Source organism: Panulirus ornatus, chromosome 52, assembly GCF_036320965.1.
Source record: "Panulirus ornatus isolate Po-2019 chromosome 52, ASM3632096v1, whole genome shotgun sequence".
NCBI classification, from domain to species: Eukaryota; Metazoa; Arthropoda; class Malacostraca; order Decapoda; family Palinuridae; genus Panulirus; species Panulirus ornatus.
Window position 1 is genome coordinate 5,040,490 of NC_092275.1, and position 23,472 is coordinate 5,063,961.

The following is a 23,472-nucleotide window of genomic DNA, read 5'->3' on the forward strand; positions in this document are numbered from 1 at the left end:
AGTGTTTCAAATCCGCTATATAAAATAAACTAAAATTAATCACTGTCAGTCATTTTCAGAATACCGCTTCATGATTTTGTTTACCTAAACAGTTTTCTCAAGAACAATAGTGGCTGGAGAATTGGATGATTACAAGACAAATATATACATAAAATTTGAAAAATAATACAGTGATAAAAAGATTTTCATATTTCAGGTCATATGGAGACAAATGGCAGCATTACAGACATTGCTAGTGAAAGAGAAGTAAACCCATCACCCCCTCTTGACACCAGTATCAAAAAGGTTGGCAATAAACCCTCCAGATTTTCCAAGCCTACTGCAGAAATATCTAACAAGAATCTGCGTCACTGCATAAATCAGGATAACCAAACAGGCATGCAGGTCAACAACAAGGTACAGTCCGTAAACCACAGTAATGAACCAGAAGGACACAAAGAAATCTCACATCACATCTTCCTTGATATGAATAAAACAGAGGAAGTAACAACATTATTAGATGATGATGAAGATGAGTTTGCTTCAGATACATCTGATGACCTACATAAGGTAACTAAACTCATCTATCTATCTATCTATCTATCTATCTATCTAGCTATCATCTTTACATCCATTCACATGAGGTGGGTCAAGTGTAGGCACCATTGCAACACCAGTAAGAATTCGTTTTGAAGAACTGGGGTATCCAACCTCAATCCTAAAGGCTTGAAAAAGGGTCGGAATGCCTAACTCCGCACAGATGACTTGCCTGCCCACTACGCTAAGACAACTTCACTCAGTCATATTATATATATTACATGTCAAGTTTTACAGAAAAATGCTGTATGCATCAGTTAATCTGATATTCAAGTACATATGGAAACAGCAGTACCTTTTTCACTTATCAAAATATTCTTAAAAACTCTAGTAAGTAAGACCATGAGGACATCTGAGGCAAAGTGGCTTTTAACATTCTGAATTTTTCCATATGTGGATGAGTAATCATTTCAGTGATAACAGCCACAGTAATAGCTTCATGGAGATTTCTTTTTAAATCTTTAAAGAAGAGGTCTATATATATATATATATTATATCTCCAACTGGAACTTCCTCAAATGGTTGGCCATGGCAATAGAGTCTCCATAACTAGTGAACTTCAGTGCCACTTCTTAGCCTTCAGTGTGTCACCCTTAACAGGCCACTGGCAGAGAGCAACTCTAGCACAGTGTTTGCTGAGGCTCCTACTCAATGTTCCTAATGACTATTTCTATCTAATGCCCCTTCCAACTACTACTACCTAATATTTCTACCCAATGCTCCTGCCTAAATGTTCTTACCTACTACTTCTATCTACTGCCCCTACCATTCTGCCAAAAGGCAGGGTTAGCACATAGTTCTCACTGCAGGAAAATCTAGAGATATGAAGAATGAGCTGTGTGAGTTAAGTATTGTCAAGTGATAGTATGACAAGGAGAGATAGTACGTTTATGGACAAAATGCCAGTAGTCCATGTGTTAGTGAGGCAGAAAGAAAAGGCGGTTATCTGAGTCTGAGTAGTGCAACTTGACAACCACTGAAGTGCAGGCTCACTAAGCAGATATCACTAACCCTCCCAATACCCAGGCAGGTAGCACTGGTAATATACCTCCCTAGTCGTTGGCTGCCTACCAACTATTACAGAAAAAAGGAAATTAATAATATAAATTGCATTCTTTGAGTGGGCTTAGACATAAATAGGGACAAAACATGAGAGAGAACAAAGTAAGGGTAATAATACATATAACTGTGCAAAAGGATGAAATTACTGTAGCTCCTGAAAAAGTTTATCAGAGCAATGCTTCTGTAAATTAAAGATCACAGTACAAAGAGACAGAGTGATACATAAAACTTTTATCCTCTGCTACAAAGAAACAAACAGAGTGATATGTTATGCATTAATCCCTTAGTACAAAGAGGCAGACAAAATGATACATAACACACTTATCCCCTAGCAAAAAGAGAAATACAGAGTGATTTGTAAAGTATTAATCCTTTAGCACAAAGAGAGACAAAGTGATTATTTAATGCATAATTAATGCATAATCCCTGGGGATAGGGGAGAAAGAATACTTCCCACGTATTCCCTGCGTGTCGTAGAAGGCGACTAAAAGGGGAGGGAGCGTAGGGCTGGAAATCCTCCCCTCTCGTTTTTTTTTCTAATTTTCCAAAAGAAGGAACAGAGAAGGGGGCCAGGTGAGGATATTCCCTCAAAGGCCCAGTCCTCTGTTCTTAACGCTACCTCGCTAACGCGGGAAATGGCAAATAGTTTGAAAGAAAGAAAGAAATTCCTTAGTACATACATACAGAGTGATGCATAAAAAACAATTATTCCTTTAGTACACACAAAAATGTGATATGTAAACCATTGACATCTTAGTTCAAATACCTCCAATTAATAAGTAAATTAAATGAACTACTACTTTAGTCTCCCCGTTCATGGACTCAAGAGTGTGATGCCAGTTTAGGTATGTTACAAATAAACTGTAAATAAAGAGGAAGGTTAAGCTTCAGCCTTAAATAACATTCTAAATTCCTCTTCTTACACTACATCAAAGAAAATTTGTCAATGACCTTGGCAGTGAAATTCAATACTTTTTTTATTTTTGATGTTCACAATACAGGCTATATCTTTGAAAACTCAACTGATATACCAGAAACTCTTCCAGAATATCTAGTTATGTTTTGTTTATTCTGAGTAAGAGAGGAAGGAACCTTCTAAATCATGATTTAGCTAGCTATTTTCTACAAAGTATCTGTTAAGGAAACTCAGTACTCTAATACATTGAGTTCATGTTCCCACCACAGGTAGTGCGAAAAAGGCTATCTACAGACATCACACCACTTTTGAACCCACATCCAAAGGACAATGTTCTCATCCTTCTGTTAAGACCTGCAGAGGAAACTCAAGCTTGGCAGTTCCTGTCATCATGTTTGCAGGTAAATATCATATTATGAAAGTGGAAAGGAATGAACAAATAGTCAAAGTTTGAAACTGTTTGTGTTTCTTGGTGTCCAAAATGTGTCCAGACTAATTTCAAGGACTCTATAGTCCTAAACACTTTGAAGCTAGACACAAAAAAACTTATTTCACTTAAAAGTTCTAAACAAGTGAAGTAATGTCATGATGAAGCACCATCATTATCTCTTCAATAGTTTCTGCTATGTGTTGACAATTTCAAAAACATAGAAACATTTATAAATGATGTAGCTGTGTTAATCCTGATCTTAACCATTTTCATCAACCAAATTCTTCAAGGTTTTCATAAACTATAAATGAAATTTACAGATTTCAAGTGAATGCATATTCAGAAACTAAAACAAACTAATGAGAATGTCTGCACCAGATTCACAAAGTATTCTCCAGTGTTACTTTAAAACAGCTCTGGAATTAATTGACACATCTCTGTAAAACTCATAATTTCACAATACACTCGAGCATCATTGATCCAACAAATGAAACAGAGTACATTCCCAGCAAAGAACTTTTCCCTTCAAAGGAGTTCATCCTATCCCTGCTATTGAATGAAGAACAGCCTGGTGCCAGGACCCTTTCAGAAAGGGGCCCGGGGATTATATATCAATGATGTTGATGATGATGATGATGATGATGATAATAATAATAATAATAATTTTTTTTTTTATTTTGCTTTGTCGCTGTCTCCTGCGTTAGCGAGGTAGCGCAAGGAAACAGACGAAAGAATGGCCCAACCCGCCCACATACACATGTATATACATACATGTCCACCCATGCACAATATACATATCTATACATCTCAATGTACACATATATATACACACAGACATATACATATATACACATGTACATAATTCATACTGTCTGCCTTTATTTGTTCCCATCGCCACCTCGCCACACATGGAATAACAAACCCCTCCCCCCTCATGTGTGCGAGGTAGCGCTAGGAAAAACACCAAAGGCCCCATTCGTTCACACTCAGTCTCTAGCTGTCATGTAATAATGCACCGAAACCACAGCTCCCTTTCCACATCCAGGCCCCACACACTTTCCATGGTTTACCCCAGACGCTTCACATGCCCTGGTTCAATCCATTGACAGCACGTTGACCCAGGTATACCACATCGTTCCAATTCACTCTATTCCTTGCACGCCTTTCACCCTCCTGCATGTTCAGGCCCCGATCACTCAAAATCTTTTTCACTCCATCTTTCCACCTCCAATTTGTTCTCCCACTTCTCCTCATTCCCTCCACCTCTGACACATATATCCTCTTGGTCAATCTTTCCTCACTCATTCTCTCCATGTGACCAAACCATTTCAAAACACCCTCTTCTGCTCTCTCAACCACACTTTTTTTATTTCCACACATCTCTCTCACCCTTACATTACTTACTCGATCAAACCACCTCACACCACATATTGTCCTCAAACATCTCATTTCCAGCACATCCACCCTCCTGCGCACAACTGCACAACTCTATCCACAGCCCACGCCTCGCAACCATACAACATTGTTGGAACCACTATTCCTTCAAACATACCCATTTTTGCTTTCCGAGATAATGTTCTCGACTTCCAAACATTCTTCAAGGCTCCCAGAATTTTCGCCCCCTCCCCCATCTTATGATTCACTTCCGCTTCCATGGTTCCATCCGCTGCCAGATCCACTCCAAGATATCTAAAACACTTCACTTCCTCCAGCTTTTCTCCATTCAAACTTACCTCCCAATTGACTTGACCCTCAACCCTACTGTACCTAATAACCTTGCTCTTATTCACATTTACTCTTAACTTTCTTCTTTCACACACTTTACCAAACTCAGTCACCAGCTTCTGCAGTTTCTCACATGAATCAGCCACCAGCACTGTATCATCAGCGAACAACAACTGACTCACTTCCCAAGCTCTCTCATCCCCAACAGACTTCATACTTGCCCCTCTTTCCAAAACTCTTGCATTCACCTCCCTAACAACCCCATCCATAAACAAATTAAACAACCATGGAGACATCACACACCCCTGCCGCAAACCTACATTCACTGAGAACCAATCACTTTCCTCTCTTCCTACACGTACACATGCCTTACATCCTCGATAAAAACTTTTCACTGCTTCTAACAACTTGCCTCCCACACCATATATTCTTAATACCTTCCACAGAGCATCTCTATCAATTCTATCATATGCCTTCTCCAGATCCATAAATGCTACATACAAATCCATTTGTTTTTCTAAGTATTTCTCACATATATTCTTCAAAGCAGACACCTGATCCACACATCCTCTACCACTTCTGAAACCACACTGCTCTTTCCCAATCTGATGCTCTGTACATGCCTTCACCCTCTCAATCAATACCCTCCCATATAATTTACCAGGAATACTCAACAAACTTATACCTCTGTAATTTGAGCACTCACTCTTATCCCCTTTGCCTTTGTACAATGGCACTATGCAAGCATTCCGCCAATCCTCAGGCACCTCACCATGAATCATACATACATTAAATAACCTTACCAACCAGTCAACAATACAGTCACCCCCTTTTTTAATAAATTCCACTGCAATGCCATCCAAACCTGCTGCTTTGCTGGCTTTCATCTTCCGTAAAGCTTTTACTACCTCTTCTCTATTTACCAAATCATTTTCCCTAACCCTCTCACTTTGCACACCACCTCGACCAAGACACCCCACATCTGCCACTCTATCATCAAACACATTCAACAAACCTTCAAAATACTCACTCCATCTCCTTCTCACATCACCACTACTTGTTATCACCTCCCCATTTGCCCCGTTCACTGAAGTTCCCATTTGCTCCCTTGTCTTACGCACTTTATTTACCTCCTTCCAAAACATCTTTTTATTCTCCCTGAAATTTAATGATACTCTCTCGCCCCAACTCTCATTTGCCCTCTTTTTCACCTCTTGCACCTTTCTCTTGACCTCCTGCCTCTTTCTTTTATACCTCTCCCACTCATTTGCATTTTTTCCCTGCAAAAATCGTTCAAATGCCTCTCTCTTCTCTTTCACTAATAATCTTACCTCTTCATTCCACCACTCACTACCTTTTCTAATCAATCCACCTCCCACGCTTCTCATGCCACAAGCATCTTTTGCGCAAGCCATCGCTGCTTCCCTAAATACATCCCATTCCTCCCCCACTCCCCTTACTTCCATTGTTCTCACCTTTTTCCATTCTGTACTCAGTCTCTCCTGGTACTTCCTCATACAAGTCTCCTTCCCAAGCTCACTTACTCTCACCACTCTCTTCACCCCAACATTCTCTCTTCTTTTCTGAAAACCCCCACAAATCTTCACCTTTGCTTCCACAAGATAATGATCAGACATCCCTCCAGTTGCACCTCTCAGCACATTAACATCCAAAAGTCTCTCTTTCGTGCATCTATCAATTAACACGTAATCCAATAATGCTCTCTGGCCATCTATCCTACTTACATACGTATACTTATGTATATCTCGCTTTTTAAACCAGGTATTCCCAATCACCAGTCCTTTTTCAGCACATAAATCTACAAGCTCTTCACCATTTCCATTTACAACACTGAACACTCCATGTATACCAATTATTCCCTCAACTGCCACATTACTCACCTTTGCATTCAAATCACCCATCACTATAACCTGGTCTTTTGCATCAAAACCACTAACATACTCATTCAGCTGCTCCCAAAACACTTGCCTCTCATGATCTTTCTTCTCATGCCCAGGTGCATATGCACCAATAATAACCCATCTCTCTCCATCAACTTTCAGTTTTACCCATATCAATCTAGAATTTACTTTCTTACACTCTATCACATACTCCCACAACTCCTGATTCAGGAGTAGTGCTACTCCTTCCCTTGCTCTTGTCCTCTCACTAACCCCTGACTTTACTCCCAAGACATTCCCAAACCACTCTTCCCCTTTACCCTTTAGCTTCATTTCACTCAGAGCCAAAACATCCAGGTTCCTTTCCTCAAACATACTACCTATCTCTCCTCTTTTCTCATCTTGGTTACATCCACACACATTTAGACACCCCAATCTGAGCCTTCGAGGAGGATGAGCACTCCTCGCGTGACTCCTTCTTCCGTTTCCCCTTTTAGAAAGTTAAAATACAAGGAGGGGAGGGTTTCTGGCCCCCCGCTCCCATCCCCTTTAGTCGCCTTCTACGAAACGTGAGGAATGCGTGGGAAGTATTCTTAATCCCCTATCCCCAGGGATGAATAATAATAATAATAATAATAATAATAATAATAGGGTGGGGGAGGGGGCGAAAATCCTGGGAGCCTTGAAGAATGTGTGGAAGTCGAGAACATTATCTCGGAAAGCAAAAATGGCTATGTTTTATGGAATAGTGGTTCCAACAATGTTGTATGGTTGCGAGGCGTGGGCTATGGATAGAGTTGTGCGCAGGAGGGTGGATGTGCTGGAAATGAGATGTTTGAGGACAATGTGTGGTGTGAGGTGGTTTGATTGAGTAAGTAATGTAAGGGTAAGAGAGATGTGTGGAAATAAAAAGCGCGTGGTTGAGAGAGCAGAAGAGGGTGTTTTGAAATGGTTTGGGCACATGGAGAGAATGAGTGAGGAAAGATTGACCAAGAGGATATATGTGTCGGAGGTGGAGGGAACGAGGAGAAGTGGGAGACCAAATTGGAGGTGGAAAGATGGAGTGAAAAAGATTTTGTGTGATCGGGGCCTGAACATGCAGGAGGGTGAAAGGAGGGCAAGGAATAGAGTGAATTGGATCGATGTGGTATACCGGGGTTGACGTGCTGTCAGTGGATTGAATCAGGGCATATGAAGCGTCTGGGGTAAACCATGGAAAGTTGTGTGGGGCCTGGATGTGGAAAGGAAGCTGTGGTTTCGGGCATTATTGCGTGGCAGCTAGAGACTGAGTGTGAACGAATGGGGTCTTTGTTGTCTTTTCCTAGTGCTACCTCGCACACATGAGGGGGGAGGGGGAAGGTATTCCATGTGTGGCGAGGTGGCGATGGGAGTGAATGGGGGCAGTGTGAATTGTGTGCATGGGTATATATGTATGTGTCTGTGTATGTATATATATGTGTACAATGAGATGTATAGGTATGTATATTTGTGTGTGTGGACGTGTGTGTGTATACATTGTGTATGGGGGTGGGTTGGGCCATTTCTTTCGTGTGTTTCCTTGCGCTACCTCGCAAACGCGGGAGACAGCGACAAAGCAAAATGAATAAAAGCAAATAAATAATAATAATAGGGGAGAAAGAATACTTCCCACGTATTCCCTGCGTGTCGTAGAAGGCGACTAAAAGGGGAGGGAGCGTAGGGCTGGAAATCCTCCCCTCTCGTTTTTTTTTCCTAATTTTCCAAAAGAAGGAACAGAGAAGGGGGCCAGGTGAGGATATTCCCTCAAAGGCCCAGTCCTCTGTTCTTAACGCTACCTCGCTAACGCGGGAAATGGCAAATAGTTTGAAAGAAAGAAAGAAATTCCTTAGTACATACATACAGAGTGATGCATAAAAAACAATTATTCCTTTAGTACACACAAAAATGTGATATGTAAACCATTGACATCTTAGTTCAAATACCTCCAATTAATAAGTAAATTAAATGAACTACTACTTTAGTCTCCCCGTTCATGGACTCAAGAGTGTGATGCCAGTTTAGGTATGTTACAAATAAACTGTAAATAAAGAGGAAGGTTAAGCTTCAGCCTTAAATAACATTCTAAATTCCTCTTCTTACACTACATCAAAGAAAATTTGTCAATGACCTTGGCAGTGAAATTCAATACTTTTTTTATTTTTGATGTTCACAATACAGGCTATATCTTTGAAAACTCAACTGATATACCAGAAACTCTTCCAGAATATCTAGTTATGTTTTGTTTATTCTGAGTAAGAGAGGAAGGAACCTTCTAAATCATGATTTAGCTAGCTATTTTCTACAAAGTATCTGTTAAGGAAACTCAGTACTCTAATACATTGAGTTCATGTTCCCACCACAGGTAGTGCGAAAAAGGCTATCTACAGACATCACACCACTTTTGAACCCACATCCAAAGGACAATGTTCTCATCCTTCTGTTAAGACCTGCAGAGGAAACTCAAGCTTGGCAGTTCCTGTCATCATGTTTGCAGGTAAATATCATATTATGAAAGTGGAAAGGAATGAACAAATAGTCAAAGTTTGAAACTGTTTGTGTTTCTTGGTGTCCAAAATGTGTCCAGACTAATTTCAAGGACTCTATAGTCCTAAACACTTTGAAGCTAGACACAAAAAAACTTTTTTTTTTTTTTTTTTTTTTTTTTTTTTTATACTTTGTCGCTGTCTCCCGCGTTTGCGAGGTAGCGCAAGGAAACAGACGAAAGAAATGGCCCAACCCCCCCCCCCCATACACATGTACATACACACGTCCACACACACAAATATACATACCTACACAGCTTTCCATGGTTTACCCCAGACGCTTCACATGCCTTGCTTCAATCCACTGACAGCACGTCAACCCCTGTATACCACATGACTCCAATTCACTCTATTCCTTGCCCTCCTTTCACCCTCCTGCATGTTCAGGCCCCGATCACACAAAATCTTTTTCACTCCATCTTTCCACCTCCAATTTGGTCTCCCTCTTCTCCTCGTTCCCTCCACCTCCGACACATATATCCTCTTGGTCAATCTCTCCTCACTCATTCTCTCCATGTGCCCAAACCATTTCAAAACACCCTCTTCTGCTCTCTCAACCACGCTCTTTTTATTTCCACACATCTCTCTTACCCTTACGTTACTTACTCGATCAAACCACCTCACACCACACATTGTCCTCAAACATCTCATTTCCAGCACATCCATCCTCCTGCGCACATCTCTATCCATAGCCCACGCCTCGCAACCATACAGCATTGTTGGAACCACTATTCCCTCAAACATACCCATTTTTGCTTTCCGAGATAATGTTCTCGACTTCCACACATTTTTCAAGGCTCCCAAAATTTTCGCCCCCTCCCCCACCCTATGATCCACTTCCGCTTCCATGGTTCCATCCGCTGACAGATCCACTCCCAGATATCTAAAACACTTCACTTCCTCCAGTTTTTCTCCATTCAAACTCACCTCCCAATTGACTTGACCCTCACCCCTACTGTACCTAATAACCTTGCTCTTATTCACATTTACTCTCAACTTTCTTCTTCCACACACTTTACCAAACTCAGTCACCAGCTTCTGCAGTTTCTCACATGAATCAGCCACCAGCGCTGTATCATCAGCGAACAACAATTGACTCACTTCCCAAGCTCTCTCATCCCCAACAGACTTCATACTTGCCCCTCTTTCCAGGACTCTTGCATTTACCTCCTTTACAACCCCATCCATAAACAAATTAAACAACCATGGAGACATCACACACCCCTGCCGCAAACCTACATTCACTGAGAACCAATCACTTTCCTCTCTTCCTACACGTACACATGCCTTACATCCTCGATAAAAACTTTTCACTGCTTCTAACAACTTGCCTCCCACACCATATATTCTTAATACCTTCCACAGAGCATCTCTATCAACTCTATCATATGCCTTCTCCAGATCCATAAATGCTACATACAAATCCATTTGCTTTTCTAAGTATTTCTCACATACATTCTTCAAAGCAAACACCTGATCCACACATCCTCTACCACTTCTGAAACCGCACTGCTCTTCCCCAATCTGATGCTCTGTACATGCCTTCACCCTCTCAATCAATACCCTCCCATATAATTTACCAGGAATACTCAACAAACTTATACCTCTGTAATTTGAGCACTCACTCTTATCCCCTTTGCCTTTGTACAATGGCACTATGCACGCATTCCGCCAATCCTCAGGCACCTCACCATGAGTCATACATACATTAAATAACCTTACCAACCAGTCAACAATACAGTCACCCCCTTTCTTAATAAATTCCACTGCAATACCATCCAAACCTGCTGCCTTGCCGGCTTTCATCTTCCGCAAAGCTTTTACTACCTCTTCTCTGTTTACCAAATCATTTTCCCTAACCCTCTCACTTTGCACACCACCTCGACCAAAACACCCTATATCTGCCACTCTGTCATCAGACACATTCAACAAACCTTCAAAATACTCATTCCATCTCCTTCTCACATCACCGCTACTTGTTATCACCTTCCCATTTACGCCCTTCACTGAAGTTCCCATTTGCTCCCTTGTCTTACGCACCCTATTTACCTCCTTCCAGAACATCTTTTTATTCTCCCTAAAATTTACTGATAGTCTCTCACCCCAACTCTCATTTGCCCTTTTTTTCACCTCTTGCACCTTTCTCTTGACCTCCTGTCTCTTTCTTTTATACTTCTCCCACTCAATTGCATTTTTTCCCTGCAAAAATCGTCCAAATGCCTCTCTCTTCTCTTTCACTAATACTCTTACTTCTTCATCCCACCACTCACTACCCTTTCTAAACAGCCCACCTCCCACTCTTCTCATGCCACAAGCATCTTTTGCGCAATCCATCACTGATTCCCTAAATACATCCCATTCCTCCCCGACTCCCCTTACTTCCATTGTTCTCACCTTTTTCCATTCTGTACACAGTCTCTCCTGGTACTTCCCCACACAGGTCTCCTTCCCAAGCTCACTTACTCTCACCACCTTCTTCACCCCAACATTCACTCCTCTTTTCTGAAAACCCATACTAATCTTCACCTTAGCCTCCACAAGATAATGATCAGACATCCCTCCAGTTGCACCTCTCAGCACATTAACATCCAAAAGTCTCTCTTTCGCACGCCTGTCAATTAACACGTAATCCAATAACGCTCTCTGGCCATCTCTCCTACTTACATAAGTATACTTATTATTTCACTTAAAAGTTCTAAACAAGTGAAGTAATGTCATGATGAAGCACCATCATTATCTCTTCAATAGTTTCTGCTATGTGTTGACAATTTCAAAAACATAGAAACATTTATAAATGATGTAGCTGTGTTAATCCTGATCTTAACCATTTTCATCAACCAAATTCTTCAAGGTTTTCATAAACTATAAATGAAATTTACAGATTTCAAGTGAATGCATATTCAGAAACTAAAACAAACTAATGAGAATGTCTGCACCAGATTCACAAAGTATTCTCCAGTGTTACTTTAAAACAGCTCTGGAATTAATTGACACATCTCTGTAAAACTCATAATTTCACAATACACTCGAGCATCATTGATCCAACAAATGAAACAGAGTACATTCCCAGCAAAGAACTTTTCCCTTCAAAGGAGTTCATCCTATCCCTGCTATTGAATGAAGAACAGCCTGGTGCCAGGACCCTTTCAGAAAGGGGCCCGGGGATTATATATCAATGATGTTGATGATGATGATGATGATGATGATAATAATAATAATAATAATTTTTTTTTTTATTTTGCTTTGTCGCTGTCTCCTGCGTTAGCGAGGTAGCGCAAGGAAACAGACGAAAGAATGGCCCAACCCGCCCACATACACATGTATATACATACATGTCCACCCATGCACAATATACATATCTATACATCTCAATGTACACATATATATACACACAGACATATACATATATACACATGTACATAATTCATACTGTCTGCCTTTATTTGTTCCCATCGCCACCTCGCCACACATGGAATAACAAACCCCTCCCCCCTCATGTGTGCGAGGTAGCGCTAGGAAAAACACCAAAGGCCCCATTCGTTCACACTCAGTCTCTAGCTGTCATGTAATAATGCACCGAAACCACAGCTCCCTTTCCACATCCAGGCCCCACACACTTTCCATGGTTTACCCCAGACGCTTCACATGCCCTGGTTCAATCCATTGACAGCACGTTGACCCCGGTATACCACATCGTTCCAATTCACTCTATTCCTTGCACGCCTTTCACCCTCCTGCATGTTCAGGCCCCGATCACTCAAAATCTTTTTCACTCCATCTTTCCACCTCCAATTTGTTCTCCCACTTCTCCTCATTCCCTCCACCTCTGACACATATATCCTCTTGGTCAATCTTTCCTCACTCATTCTCTCCATGTGACCAAACCATTTCAAAACACCCTCTTCTGCTCTCTCAACCACACTTTTTTTATTTCCACACATCTCTCTCACCCTTACATTACTTACTCGATCAAACCACCTCACACCACATATTGTCCTCAAACATCTCATTTCCAGCACATCCACCCTCCTGCGCACAACTGCACAACTCTATCCACAGCCCACGCCTCGCAACCATACAACATTGTTGGAACCACTATTCCTTCAAACATACCCATTTTTGCTTTCCGATATAATGTTCTCGACTTCCAAACATTCTTCAAGGCTCCCAGAATTTTCGCTCCCTCCCCCATCTTATGATTCACTTCCGCTTCCATGGTTCCATCCGCTGCCAGATCCACTCCAAGATATCTAAAACACTTCACTTCCTCCAGCTTTTCTCCATTCAAACTTACCTCCCAATTGACTTGACCCTCAACCCTACTGTACCTAATAACCTTGCTCTTATTCACATTTACTCTTAACTTTCTTCTTTCACACACTTTACCAAACTCAGTCACCAGCTTCTGCAGTTTCTCACATGAATCAGCCACCAGCACTGTATCATCAGCGAACAACAACTGACTCACTTCCCAAGCTCTCTCATCCACAACAGACTTCATACTTGCCCCTCTTTCCAAAACTCTTGCATTCACCTCCCTAACAACCCCATCCATAAACAAATTAAACAACCATGGAGACATCACACACCCCTGCCGCAAACCTACATTCACTGAGAACCAATCACTTTCCTCTCTTCCTACACGTACACATGCCTTACATCCTCGATAAAAACTTTTCACTGCTTCTAACAACTTGCCTCCCACACCATATATTCTTAATACCTTCCACAGAGCATCTCTATCAACTCTATCATATGCCTTCTCCAGATCCATAAATGCTACATACAAATCCATTTGTTTTTCTAAGTATTTCTCACATATATTCTTCAAAGCAGACACCTGATCCACACATCCTCTACCACTTCTGAAACCACACTGCTCTTTCCCAATCTGATGCTCTGTACATGCCTTCACCCTCTCAATCAATACCCTCCCATATAATTTACCAGGAATACTCAACAAACTTATACCTCTGTAATTTGAGCACTCACTCTTATCCCCTTTGCCTTTGTACAATGTCACTATGCAAGCATTCCGCCAATCCTCAGGCACCTCACCATTAATCATACATACATTAAATAACCTTACCAACCAGTCAACAATACAGTCACCCCCTTTTTTAATAAATTCCACTGCAATGCCATCCAAACCTGCTGCTTTGCTGGCTTTCATCTTCCGTAAAGCTTTTACTACCTCTTCTCTATTTACCAAATCATTTTCCCTAACCCTCTCACTTTGCACACCACCTCGACCAAGACACCCCACATCTGCCACTCTATCATCAAACACATTCAACAAACCTTCAAAATACTCACTCCATCTCCTTCTCACATCACCACTACTTGTTATCACCTCCCCATTTGCCCCGTTCACTGAAGTTCCCATTTGCTCCCTTGTCTTACGCACTTTATTTACCTCCTTCCAAAACATCTTTTTATTCTCCCTGAAATTTAATGATACTCTCTTGCCCCAACTCTCATTTGCCCTCTTTTTCACCTCTTGCACCTTTCTCTTGACTTCCTGCCTCTTTCTTTTATACCTCTCCCACTCATTTGCATTTTTTCCCTGCAAAAATCGTTCAAATGCCTCTCTCTTCTCTTTCACTAATAATCTTACCTCTTCATTCCACCACTCACTACCTTTTCTAATCAATCCACCTCCCACGCTTCTCATGCCACAAGCATCTTTTGCGCAAGCCATCGCTGCTTCCCTAAATACATCCCATTCCTCCCCCACTCCCCTTACTTCCATTGTTCTCACCTTTTTCCATTCTGTACTCAGTCTCTCCTGGTACTTCCTCATACAAGTCTCCTTCCCAAGCTCACTTACTCTCACCACTCTCTTCACCCCAACATTCTCTCTTCTTTTCTGAAAACCCCCACAAATCTTCACCTTTGCTTCCACAAGATAATGATCAGACATCCCTCCAGTTGCACCTCTCAGCACATTAACATCCAAAAGTCTCTCTTTCGTGCATCTATCAATTAACACGTAATCCAATAATGCTCTCTGGCCATCTATCCTACTTACATACGTATACTTATGTATATCTCGCTTTTTAAACCAGGTATTCCCAATCACCAGTCCTTTTTCAGCACATAAATCTACAAGCTCTTCACCATTTCCATTTACAACACTGAACACTCCATGTATACCAATTATTCCCTCAACTGCCACATTACTCACCTTTGCATTCAAATCACCCATCACTATAACCTGGTCTTTTGCATCAAAACCACTAACATACTCATTCAGCTGCTCCCAAAACACTTGCCTCTCATGATCTTTCTTCTCATGCCCAGGTGCATATGCACCAATAATAACCCATCTCTCTCCATCAACTTTCAGTTTTACCCATATCAATCTAGAATTTACTTTCTTACACTCTATCACATACTCCCACAACTCCTGATTCAGGAGTAGTGCTACTCCTTCCCTTGCTCTTGTCCTCTCACTAACCCCTGACTTTACTCCCAAGACATTCCCAAACCACTCTTCCCCTTTACCCTTTAGCTTCATTTCACTCAGAGCCAAAACATCCAGGTTCCTTTCCTCAAACATACTACCTATCTCTCCTCTTTTCTCATCTTGGTTACATCCACACACATTTAGACACCCCAATCTGAGCCTTCGAGGAGGATGAGCACTCCTCGCGTGACTCCTTCTTCCGTTTCCCCTTTTAGAAAGTTAAAATACAAGGAGGGGAGGGTTTCTGGCCCCCCGCTCCCATCCCCTTTAGTCGCCTTCTACGAAACGTGAGGAATGCGTGGGAAGTATTCTTAATCCCCTATCCCCAGGGATGAATAATAATAATAATAATAATAATAATAATAATAATAATAATAATAGGGTGGGGGAGGGGGCGAAAATCCTGGGAGCCTTGAAGAATGTGTGGAAGTCGAGAACATTATCTCGGAAAGCAAAAATGGCTATGTTTGATGGAATAGTGGTTCCAACAATGTTGTATGGTTGCGAGGCGTGGGCTATGGATAGAGTTGTGCGCAGGAGGGTGGATGTGCTGGAAATGAGATGTTTGAGGACAATGTGTGGTGTGAGGTGGTTTGATTGAGTAAGTAATGTAAGGGTAAGAGAGATGTGTGGAAATAAAAAGCGCGTGGTTGAGAGAGCAGAAGAGGGTGTTTTGAAATGGTTTGGGCACATGGAGAGAATGAGTGAGGAAAGATTGACCAAGAGGATATATGTGTCGGAGGTGGAGGGAACGAGGAGAAGTGGGAGACCAAATTGGAGGTGGAAAGATGGAGTGAAAAAGATTTTGTGTGATCGGGGCCTGAACATGCAGGAGGGTGAAAGGAGGGCAAGGAATAGAGTGAATTGGATCGATGTGGTATACCGGGGTTGACGTGCTGTCAGTGGATTGAATCAGGGCATATGAAGCGTCTGGGGTAAACCATGGAAAGTTGTGTGGGGCCTGGATGTGGAAAGGAAGCTGTGGTTTCGGGCATTATTGCGTGGCAGCTAGAGACTGAGTGTGAACGAATGGGGTCTTTGTTGTCTTTTCCTAGTGCTACCTCGCACACATGAGGGGGGAGGGGGAAGGTATTCCATGTGTGGCGAGGTGGCGATGGGAGTGAATGGGGGCAGTGTGAATTGTGTGCATGGGTATATATGTATGTGTCTGTGTATGTATATATATGTGTACAATGAGATGTATAGGTATGTATATTTGTGTGTGTGGACGTGTGTGTGTATACATTGTGTATGGGGGTGGGTTGGGCCATTTCTTTCGTCTGTTTCCTTGCGCTACCTCGCAAACGCGGGAGACAGCGACAAAGCAAAATGAATAAAAGCAAATAAATAATAATAATAGGGGAGAAAGAATACTTTCCATGTATTCCCAGCGTGTCGAAGAAGGGGACTAAAAGGGGAGGAAGCGGGGGGCTGGAAATCCTCCCCTCTCTTTTTTTTTTTTCTTTTTTAATTTTCTAAAAGATAGAACAGAGAAGGGGGCCAGGTGAGGATATTTCCTCAAAGGCCCAGTCCTGTGTTCTTAACGCTACCTCGCTAACACGGGAAATGGCAAATAGTATGAAAGAAATGAAAGACAAAAAAATAATAATAATAAAGTGTGTGGATGTAACCAAGATGAGGAGAAAGGAGAAATAGGAAGAATGTTTGAGGAAAGAAACCAAGATGTTCTGGCTCTGAGTGAAACAAAGCTCAAAGGTAAAGGGGAAGGACAAGAGCTAAGGTAGGAGTAACACTACTCCTGAAGCAGTTGTTGTGAAAGTGTGTAACAGAGCATAAGAAAGTAAATTCTAGATTGATGTGGGTAAAACTGAAAGTGGATAGCGAGAGATGGGTGATTACTGGTGCTTATACATAAGGTTATGAGAAGAAAGATCTTAAGAGACATGTGTTTTGAAAGCAGCTGAGTGAGTGTGTCAGCAGCTTTCATGCATGAGACCAGGACTAGTGATGGGTGATTTAAATGCGAAGGTGAGTAATGAGGTAGTTGACGATATAATTGGCGTACATAGGGTATTCAGTGTTGTGAATGGAAATGGTGAAGAGCATGTGAATTTTTGTGCAGAAAAAAGACTGGTGACTGGGAATACCTGGTTTGGAAAGAGATATACAAGTATACGTAGGTGAGTAGGAGAGATGGTCAATGGGCATCATTAGATTACGTATTAACTGATAGGCGTAGAAGAGACTTTTGGATGTAAATGTGCTCAGAGGGGCAGCTGGTGGGATGTCTGATCACCATCTTGTGGAGAGAATGGTGAAGATTTGCAAAGGTTTTCAAAAAATAAGGGAATATCTGGGAGAAAAGAGTGGTGAGAGTAAGTGAGCCTAGAAAGGAGACCTGCATGAAGAAATACCCAGAGAAATTGAGAGTAGAATGGCAAAAGGTGAGAGCAATTGAAGTGAGGGGAGTAGGTGAGGAATGCAATGTGTTAAGGGAAGCAGTGATGGCATGTGCAAGAGATGCATGTGTCATGAGAAGGTGGTAGGTGGACAGATTAGAAAGGGTAATGATTGGTGGGATGAAGAAGTAAAGTTATTAGCAAAACAGAAAAGAGAAGCATTTGGACAGTACTTACAAGGAAGGAGTGCAATTGACTGGGAGATGTATAGAAGAAAGTGGCAGGAGGTTAAGAGGAAGGTGCAAGGATTAACAATGAGGCATATGAGAGTTGGACATAAGGAGAGAATGAGTGAGGAAAGGTTGACAAAGAGGATAGATGCGTCAGAGGTCGAGGGACGAAGGAGAAGCGGGAGACCAGAGTGCAGATGGGAGGATGGAGTGAAAAAGATTTTGAGCGAACAAGACCTGAACATGCAAGAGGGTGAAAGGCATGCATAGATTAAAGTGAAATAGGATGATGTGGTATACTGGAGTCAATGTGCTGTCTATGGACAGAACCAGGGCATGTGAAACGTCCAGGGTAAACCATGGAAAGGTCTGTGGGGTCTAGATGTGGATAGGGAGCTGTGGTTTCAGTGCATTACACATGACAGCTAGGATGCCATTTGGTAAACATGTTTCCCAAATGGCGTCCTAGCTATGTCTCTTCATTGTATATCAGCTGACTTATATTTCTCTCTTGTATCTCTCCCCTGATAATGTGATTATGACACGAAAGTGCACTTGGGAACTTATCGTGTTTCATTTTCTCTGTGGACTTGTAGGAATAAGAGCAAGGTTATTAGGTACAGTAGGGTTGAGGGTCAAGTCAATTGGGAGGTAAGTTTGAATGGAGAAAAACTGGAGGAAGTAAAGTGTTTTAGATATCTGGGAGTGGATCTGGCAGCGGATGGAACCATGGAAGCGGAAGTGGATCATAGGGTGGGGGAGGGGGTGAAAATTCTGGGAGCCTTGAAGAATGTGTGGAAGTCAAGAACATTATCTCGGAAAGCAAAAATGGCTATGTTTGAAGGAATAGTGGTTCCAGCAATGTTGTATGGTTGCGAGGTGTGGGCTATGGATAGAGTTGTGTGCAGGAGGATGGATGTGCTGGAAATGAGATGTATAAGGACAATGTGTGGTGTGAGGTGGTTTGATCGAGTAAGTAACGTAAGGGTAAGAGAGATGTGTGGAAATAAAAAGAGCGTGGTTGAGAGAGCAGAAGAGGGTGTTTTGAAATGCTTTGGGCACATGGAGAGAATGAGTGAGGAAAGATTGACCAAGAGGATATATGTGTCAGAGGTGGAGGGAACGAGGAGAAGTGGGAGACCAAATTGGAGGTGGAAAGATGGAGTGAAAAAGATTTTGTGTGATTGGGGCCTGAACATGCAGGAGGGTGAAAGGAGGGCAAGGAATAGAGTGAATTGGATCGATGTGGTATACCGGAGTTGACGTGCTGTCAGTGGATTGAATCAGGGTATGTGAAGCGTCTGGGGTAAACCATGGAAAGCTGTCTAGGTATGTATATTTGCGTGTGTGGACGTATGTACATACATGTGTATGGGGGTGGGTTGGGCCATTTCTTTCGTCTGTTTCCTTGCGCTACCTCGCAAACGCGGGAGACAGCGACAAAGCAAAAAAAAGAAAAAAAAATAATTTGAATAATAATAATAATAATAATAATAATAATGATAATAATAATCACAGAATTGGTCTATAACTCTTTTGCAGGTAACTCAGTCAAGCAGCAAGACCATGGTAATGGATGGTTCTGGTACCATAAAGAAGGCTCTCACAAGAACAAAGCCTCTTTACTTTTCCAAGAATGGAAACGTGCATAGGATCTAAGCAAACTCTGACTAGAAGATGATATACTCTTCTTACATTGATATTCCATACTCATTAAAATATGTACCTGAAATAAATTAGGTCTTTTCTGTCCCTTCTTTGATTATTAGTCGTGATCTTAACCTTGAGATAGCATGTTATCAAATTCAGAACAAACCAGGTATTTTCATATCACAAAACAATACTTTTGAAATTTTCAGACCAGTACTGCACTAGGTATTTTTATTTTTTATTATACTTTGTCGCTGTCTCCCGCGTTTGCGAGGTAGCGCAAGGAAACAGACGAAAGAAATGGCCCAACCCACCCCCATACACATGTATGTACATACGTCCACACACGCAAATATACATACCTAGACAGCTTTCCATGGTTTACCCCAGACGCTTCACATACCCTGATTCAATCCACTGACAGCACGTCAACTCCGGTATACCACATCGATCCAATTCACTCTATTCCTTGCCCTCCTTTCACCCTCCTGCATGTTCAGGCCCCAATCACACAAAATCTTTTTCACTCCATCTTTCCACCTCCAATTTGGTCTCCCTCTTCTCCTCGTTCCCTCCACCTCCGACACATATATCCTCTTGGTCAATCTTTCCTCACTCATTCTCTCCATGTGCCCAAACCACTTCAAAACACCCTCTTCTGCTCTCTCAACCACGCTCTTTTTATTTCCACACATCTCTCTTACCCTTAAGTTACTCACTCGATCAAACCACCTCACACCACACATTGTCCTCAAACATCTCATTTCCAGCACATCCATCCTCCTGCGCACAACTCTATCCATAGCCCACGCCTCGCAACCATACAACATTGTTGGAACCACTATTCCTTCAAACATACCCATTTTTGCTTTCCGAGATAATGTTCTCGACTTCCACACATTCTTCAAGGCCCCCAGAATTTTCGCCCCCTCCCCCACCCTATGATCCACTTCCGCTTCCATGGTTCCATCCGCTGCCAGATCCACTCCCAGATATCTAAAACACTTCACTTCCTCCAGTTTTTCTCCATTCAAACTCACCTCCCAATTGACTTGACCCTCAACCCTACTGTACCTAATAACCTTGCTCTTATTCACATTTACTCTTAACTTTCTTCTTCCACACACTTTACCAAACTCAGTCACCAGCTTCTGCAGTTTCTCACATGAATCAGCCACCAGCGCTGTATCATCAGCGAACAACAACTGACTCACTTCCCAAGTTCTCTCATCCCCAACAGACTTCATACTTGCCTCTCTTTCCAAAACTCTTGCATTTACCTCCCTAACAACCCCATCCATAAACAAATTAAACAACCATGGAGACATCACACACCCCTGCCGCAAACCTACATTCACTGAGAACCAATCACTTTCCTCTCTTCCTACACGTACACATGCCTTACATCCTCGATAAAAACTTTTCACTGCTTCTAACAACTTTCCTCCCACACCATATATTCTTAATACCTTCCACAGAGCATCTCTATCAACTCTATCATATGCCTTCTCCAGATCCATAAATGCTACATACAAATCCATTTGCTTTTCTAAGTATTTCTCACATACATTCTTCAAAGCAAACACCTGATCCACACATCCTCTACCACTTCTGAAACCACACTGCTCTTCCCCAATCTGATGCTCTGTACATGCCTTCACCCTCTCAATCAATACCCTCCCATATAATTTACCAGGAATACTCAACAAACTTATACCTCTGTAATTTGAGCACTCACTCTTATCCCCTTTGCCTTTGTACAATGGCACTATGCACGCATTCCGCCAATCCTCAGGCACCTCACCATGAGTCATACATACATTAAATAACCTTACCAACCAGTCAACAATACAGTCACCCCCTTTTTTAATAAATTCCACTGCAATACCATCCAAACCTGCTGCCTTGCCGGCTTTCATCTTCCGCAAAGCTTTCACTACCTCTTCTCTGTTTACCAAATCATTTTCCCTAACCCTCTCACTTTGCACACCACCTCGACCAAAACACCCTATATCTGCCACTCTATCATCAAACACATTCAACAAACCTTCAAAATACTCACTCCATCTCCTTCTCACATCACCACTACTTGTTATCACCTCCCCATTTGCGCCCTTCACTGAAGGAGACCTGTGTGAGGAAGTACCAGGAGAGACTGAGTACAGAATGGAAAAAGGTGAGAACAATGGAAGTAAGGGGAGTGGGGGAGGAATGGGATGTATTTAGGGAATCAGTGATGGATTGCGCAAAAGATGCTTGTGGCATGAGAAGAGTGGGAGGTGGGTTGATTAGAAAGGGTAGTGAGTGGTGGGATGAAGAAGTAAGAGTATTAGTGAAAGAGAAGAGAGAGGCATTTGGACGATTTTTGCAGGGAAAAAATGCAATTGAGTGGGAGATGTATAAAAGAAAGAGACAGGAGGTCAAGAGAAAGGTGCAAGAGGTGAAAAAAAGGGCAAATGAGAGTTGGGGTGAGAGAGTATCATTAAATTTTAGGGAGAATAAAAAGACGTTCTGGAAGGAGGTAAATAAAGTGCGTAAGACAAGGGAGCAAATGGGAACTGCACTAGGTACAGTAGCATATAAAGACAAACTTCCCAATATAGAATACTTACTACTAATAATTTATTTATTTATCATACTTTGTCGCTGTCTCCCATGTTAGCGAGGTAGCGCAAGGAAACAGACGAAAGAATGGCCCAACTCACTCACATACACATGTATATACATATACGACCACACATGCACATATACATACCTATACATCTCAATGTATACATACACATACACACACAGACATATACATATATACACAAGTACATAATTAATAATGTCTGCCCTTATTCATTCCTGTCGCCACCTTGCCACACATGAAATGACAACCTCCTACCCCCGCATGTGCACGAGGTAGCGCTAGGGAAAAGACAACAAAGGCCACATTCATTCACACCAGTCTCTAGCTGACATGTATAATGCACCAAAACCACAGCTCCCTTTCCACTTCCAGGCCCCATAAAACTTTCCATGGTTTACCCCAGATGCTTCACATGCCCTGGTTCAATCCAGTGACAGTAAGTTGACCCTAGTATACCACATCATTCCAATTCACTCTATTCCTTGCACGCCTTTCACCTTCCTGCATGTTCAGGGCCCGACCACTCAAAATCTTTTTCACTCCATCTTTCCACCTCCAATTTGGTCTCCCACTTCTCCTCATTCCCTCCACCTCTGACACATATATCCTCTTGGTCAATCTTTCCTCACTCATTCTCTCCATGTGACCAAACCATTTCAAAACACCCTCTTCTGCTCACTCAACCACACTCTTTTTATTACCACACATCTCTCTTACCCTATTATTACTTACTTGATCAAACCACCTCACACCATATATTGTCCTCAAACATCTCATTTCCAGCGCATCCACCCTCCTCCGCATAAATCTATCTATAGCCCACGCCTCGCAACCATATAACATTGTTGGAACCACTATTCCTTCAAACATACCCACTTTTGCTTTCCAAGAAAACGTTTTCGATTTCCACACATTTTTCAACGCTCCCAGAACTTTTGCCCCCTCCCCCACCCTATGATT

At 42.0% G+C, this 23,472-nt stretch overlaps 2 protein-coding genes across 4 annotated transcripts in view; one reads left to right on the forward strand and one right to left on the reverse strand.

Moving 5' to 3' along the window:
- The window catches only part of LOC139765002 (uncharacterized), a 52,397-nt gene extending 32,417 nt beyond the window's left edge, over positions 1 to 19,980 (forward strand). Inside the window, exons 4-6 of one of the 2 annotated variants that reach the window (XM_071692054.1) lie at positions 197 to 549; positions 2,824 to 2,955; positions 19,773 to 19,980. In XM_071692054.1, coding sequence (XP_071548155.1) covers positions 197 to 549; positions 2,824 to 2,955; positions 19,773 to 19,889 — 602 coding nt within the window. In that variant the 3' untranslated portion in view covers positions 19,890 to 19,980. Of the gene's footprint in view, positions 1 to 196; positions 550 to 2,823; positions 3,564 to 19,772 lie in introns of those variants that run through there. The other variant, XM_071692053.1, reaches the window with a different exon arrangement.
- LOC139765001 (Fanconi anemia group D2 protein-like) overlaps positions 1 to 23,472 on the reverse strand; it is a 370,225-nt gene that overhangs the window by 278,010 nt on the left and 68,743 nt on the right. The window lies entirely within an intron of this gene.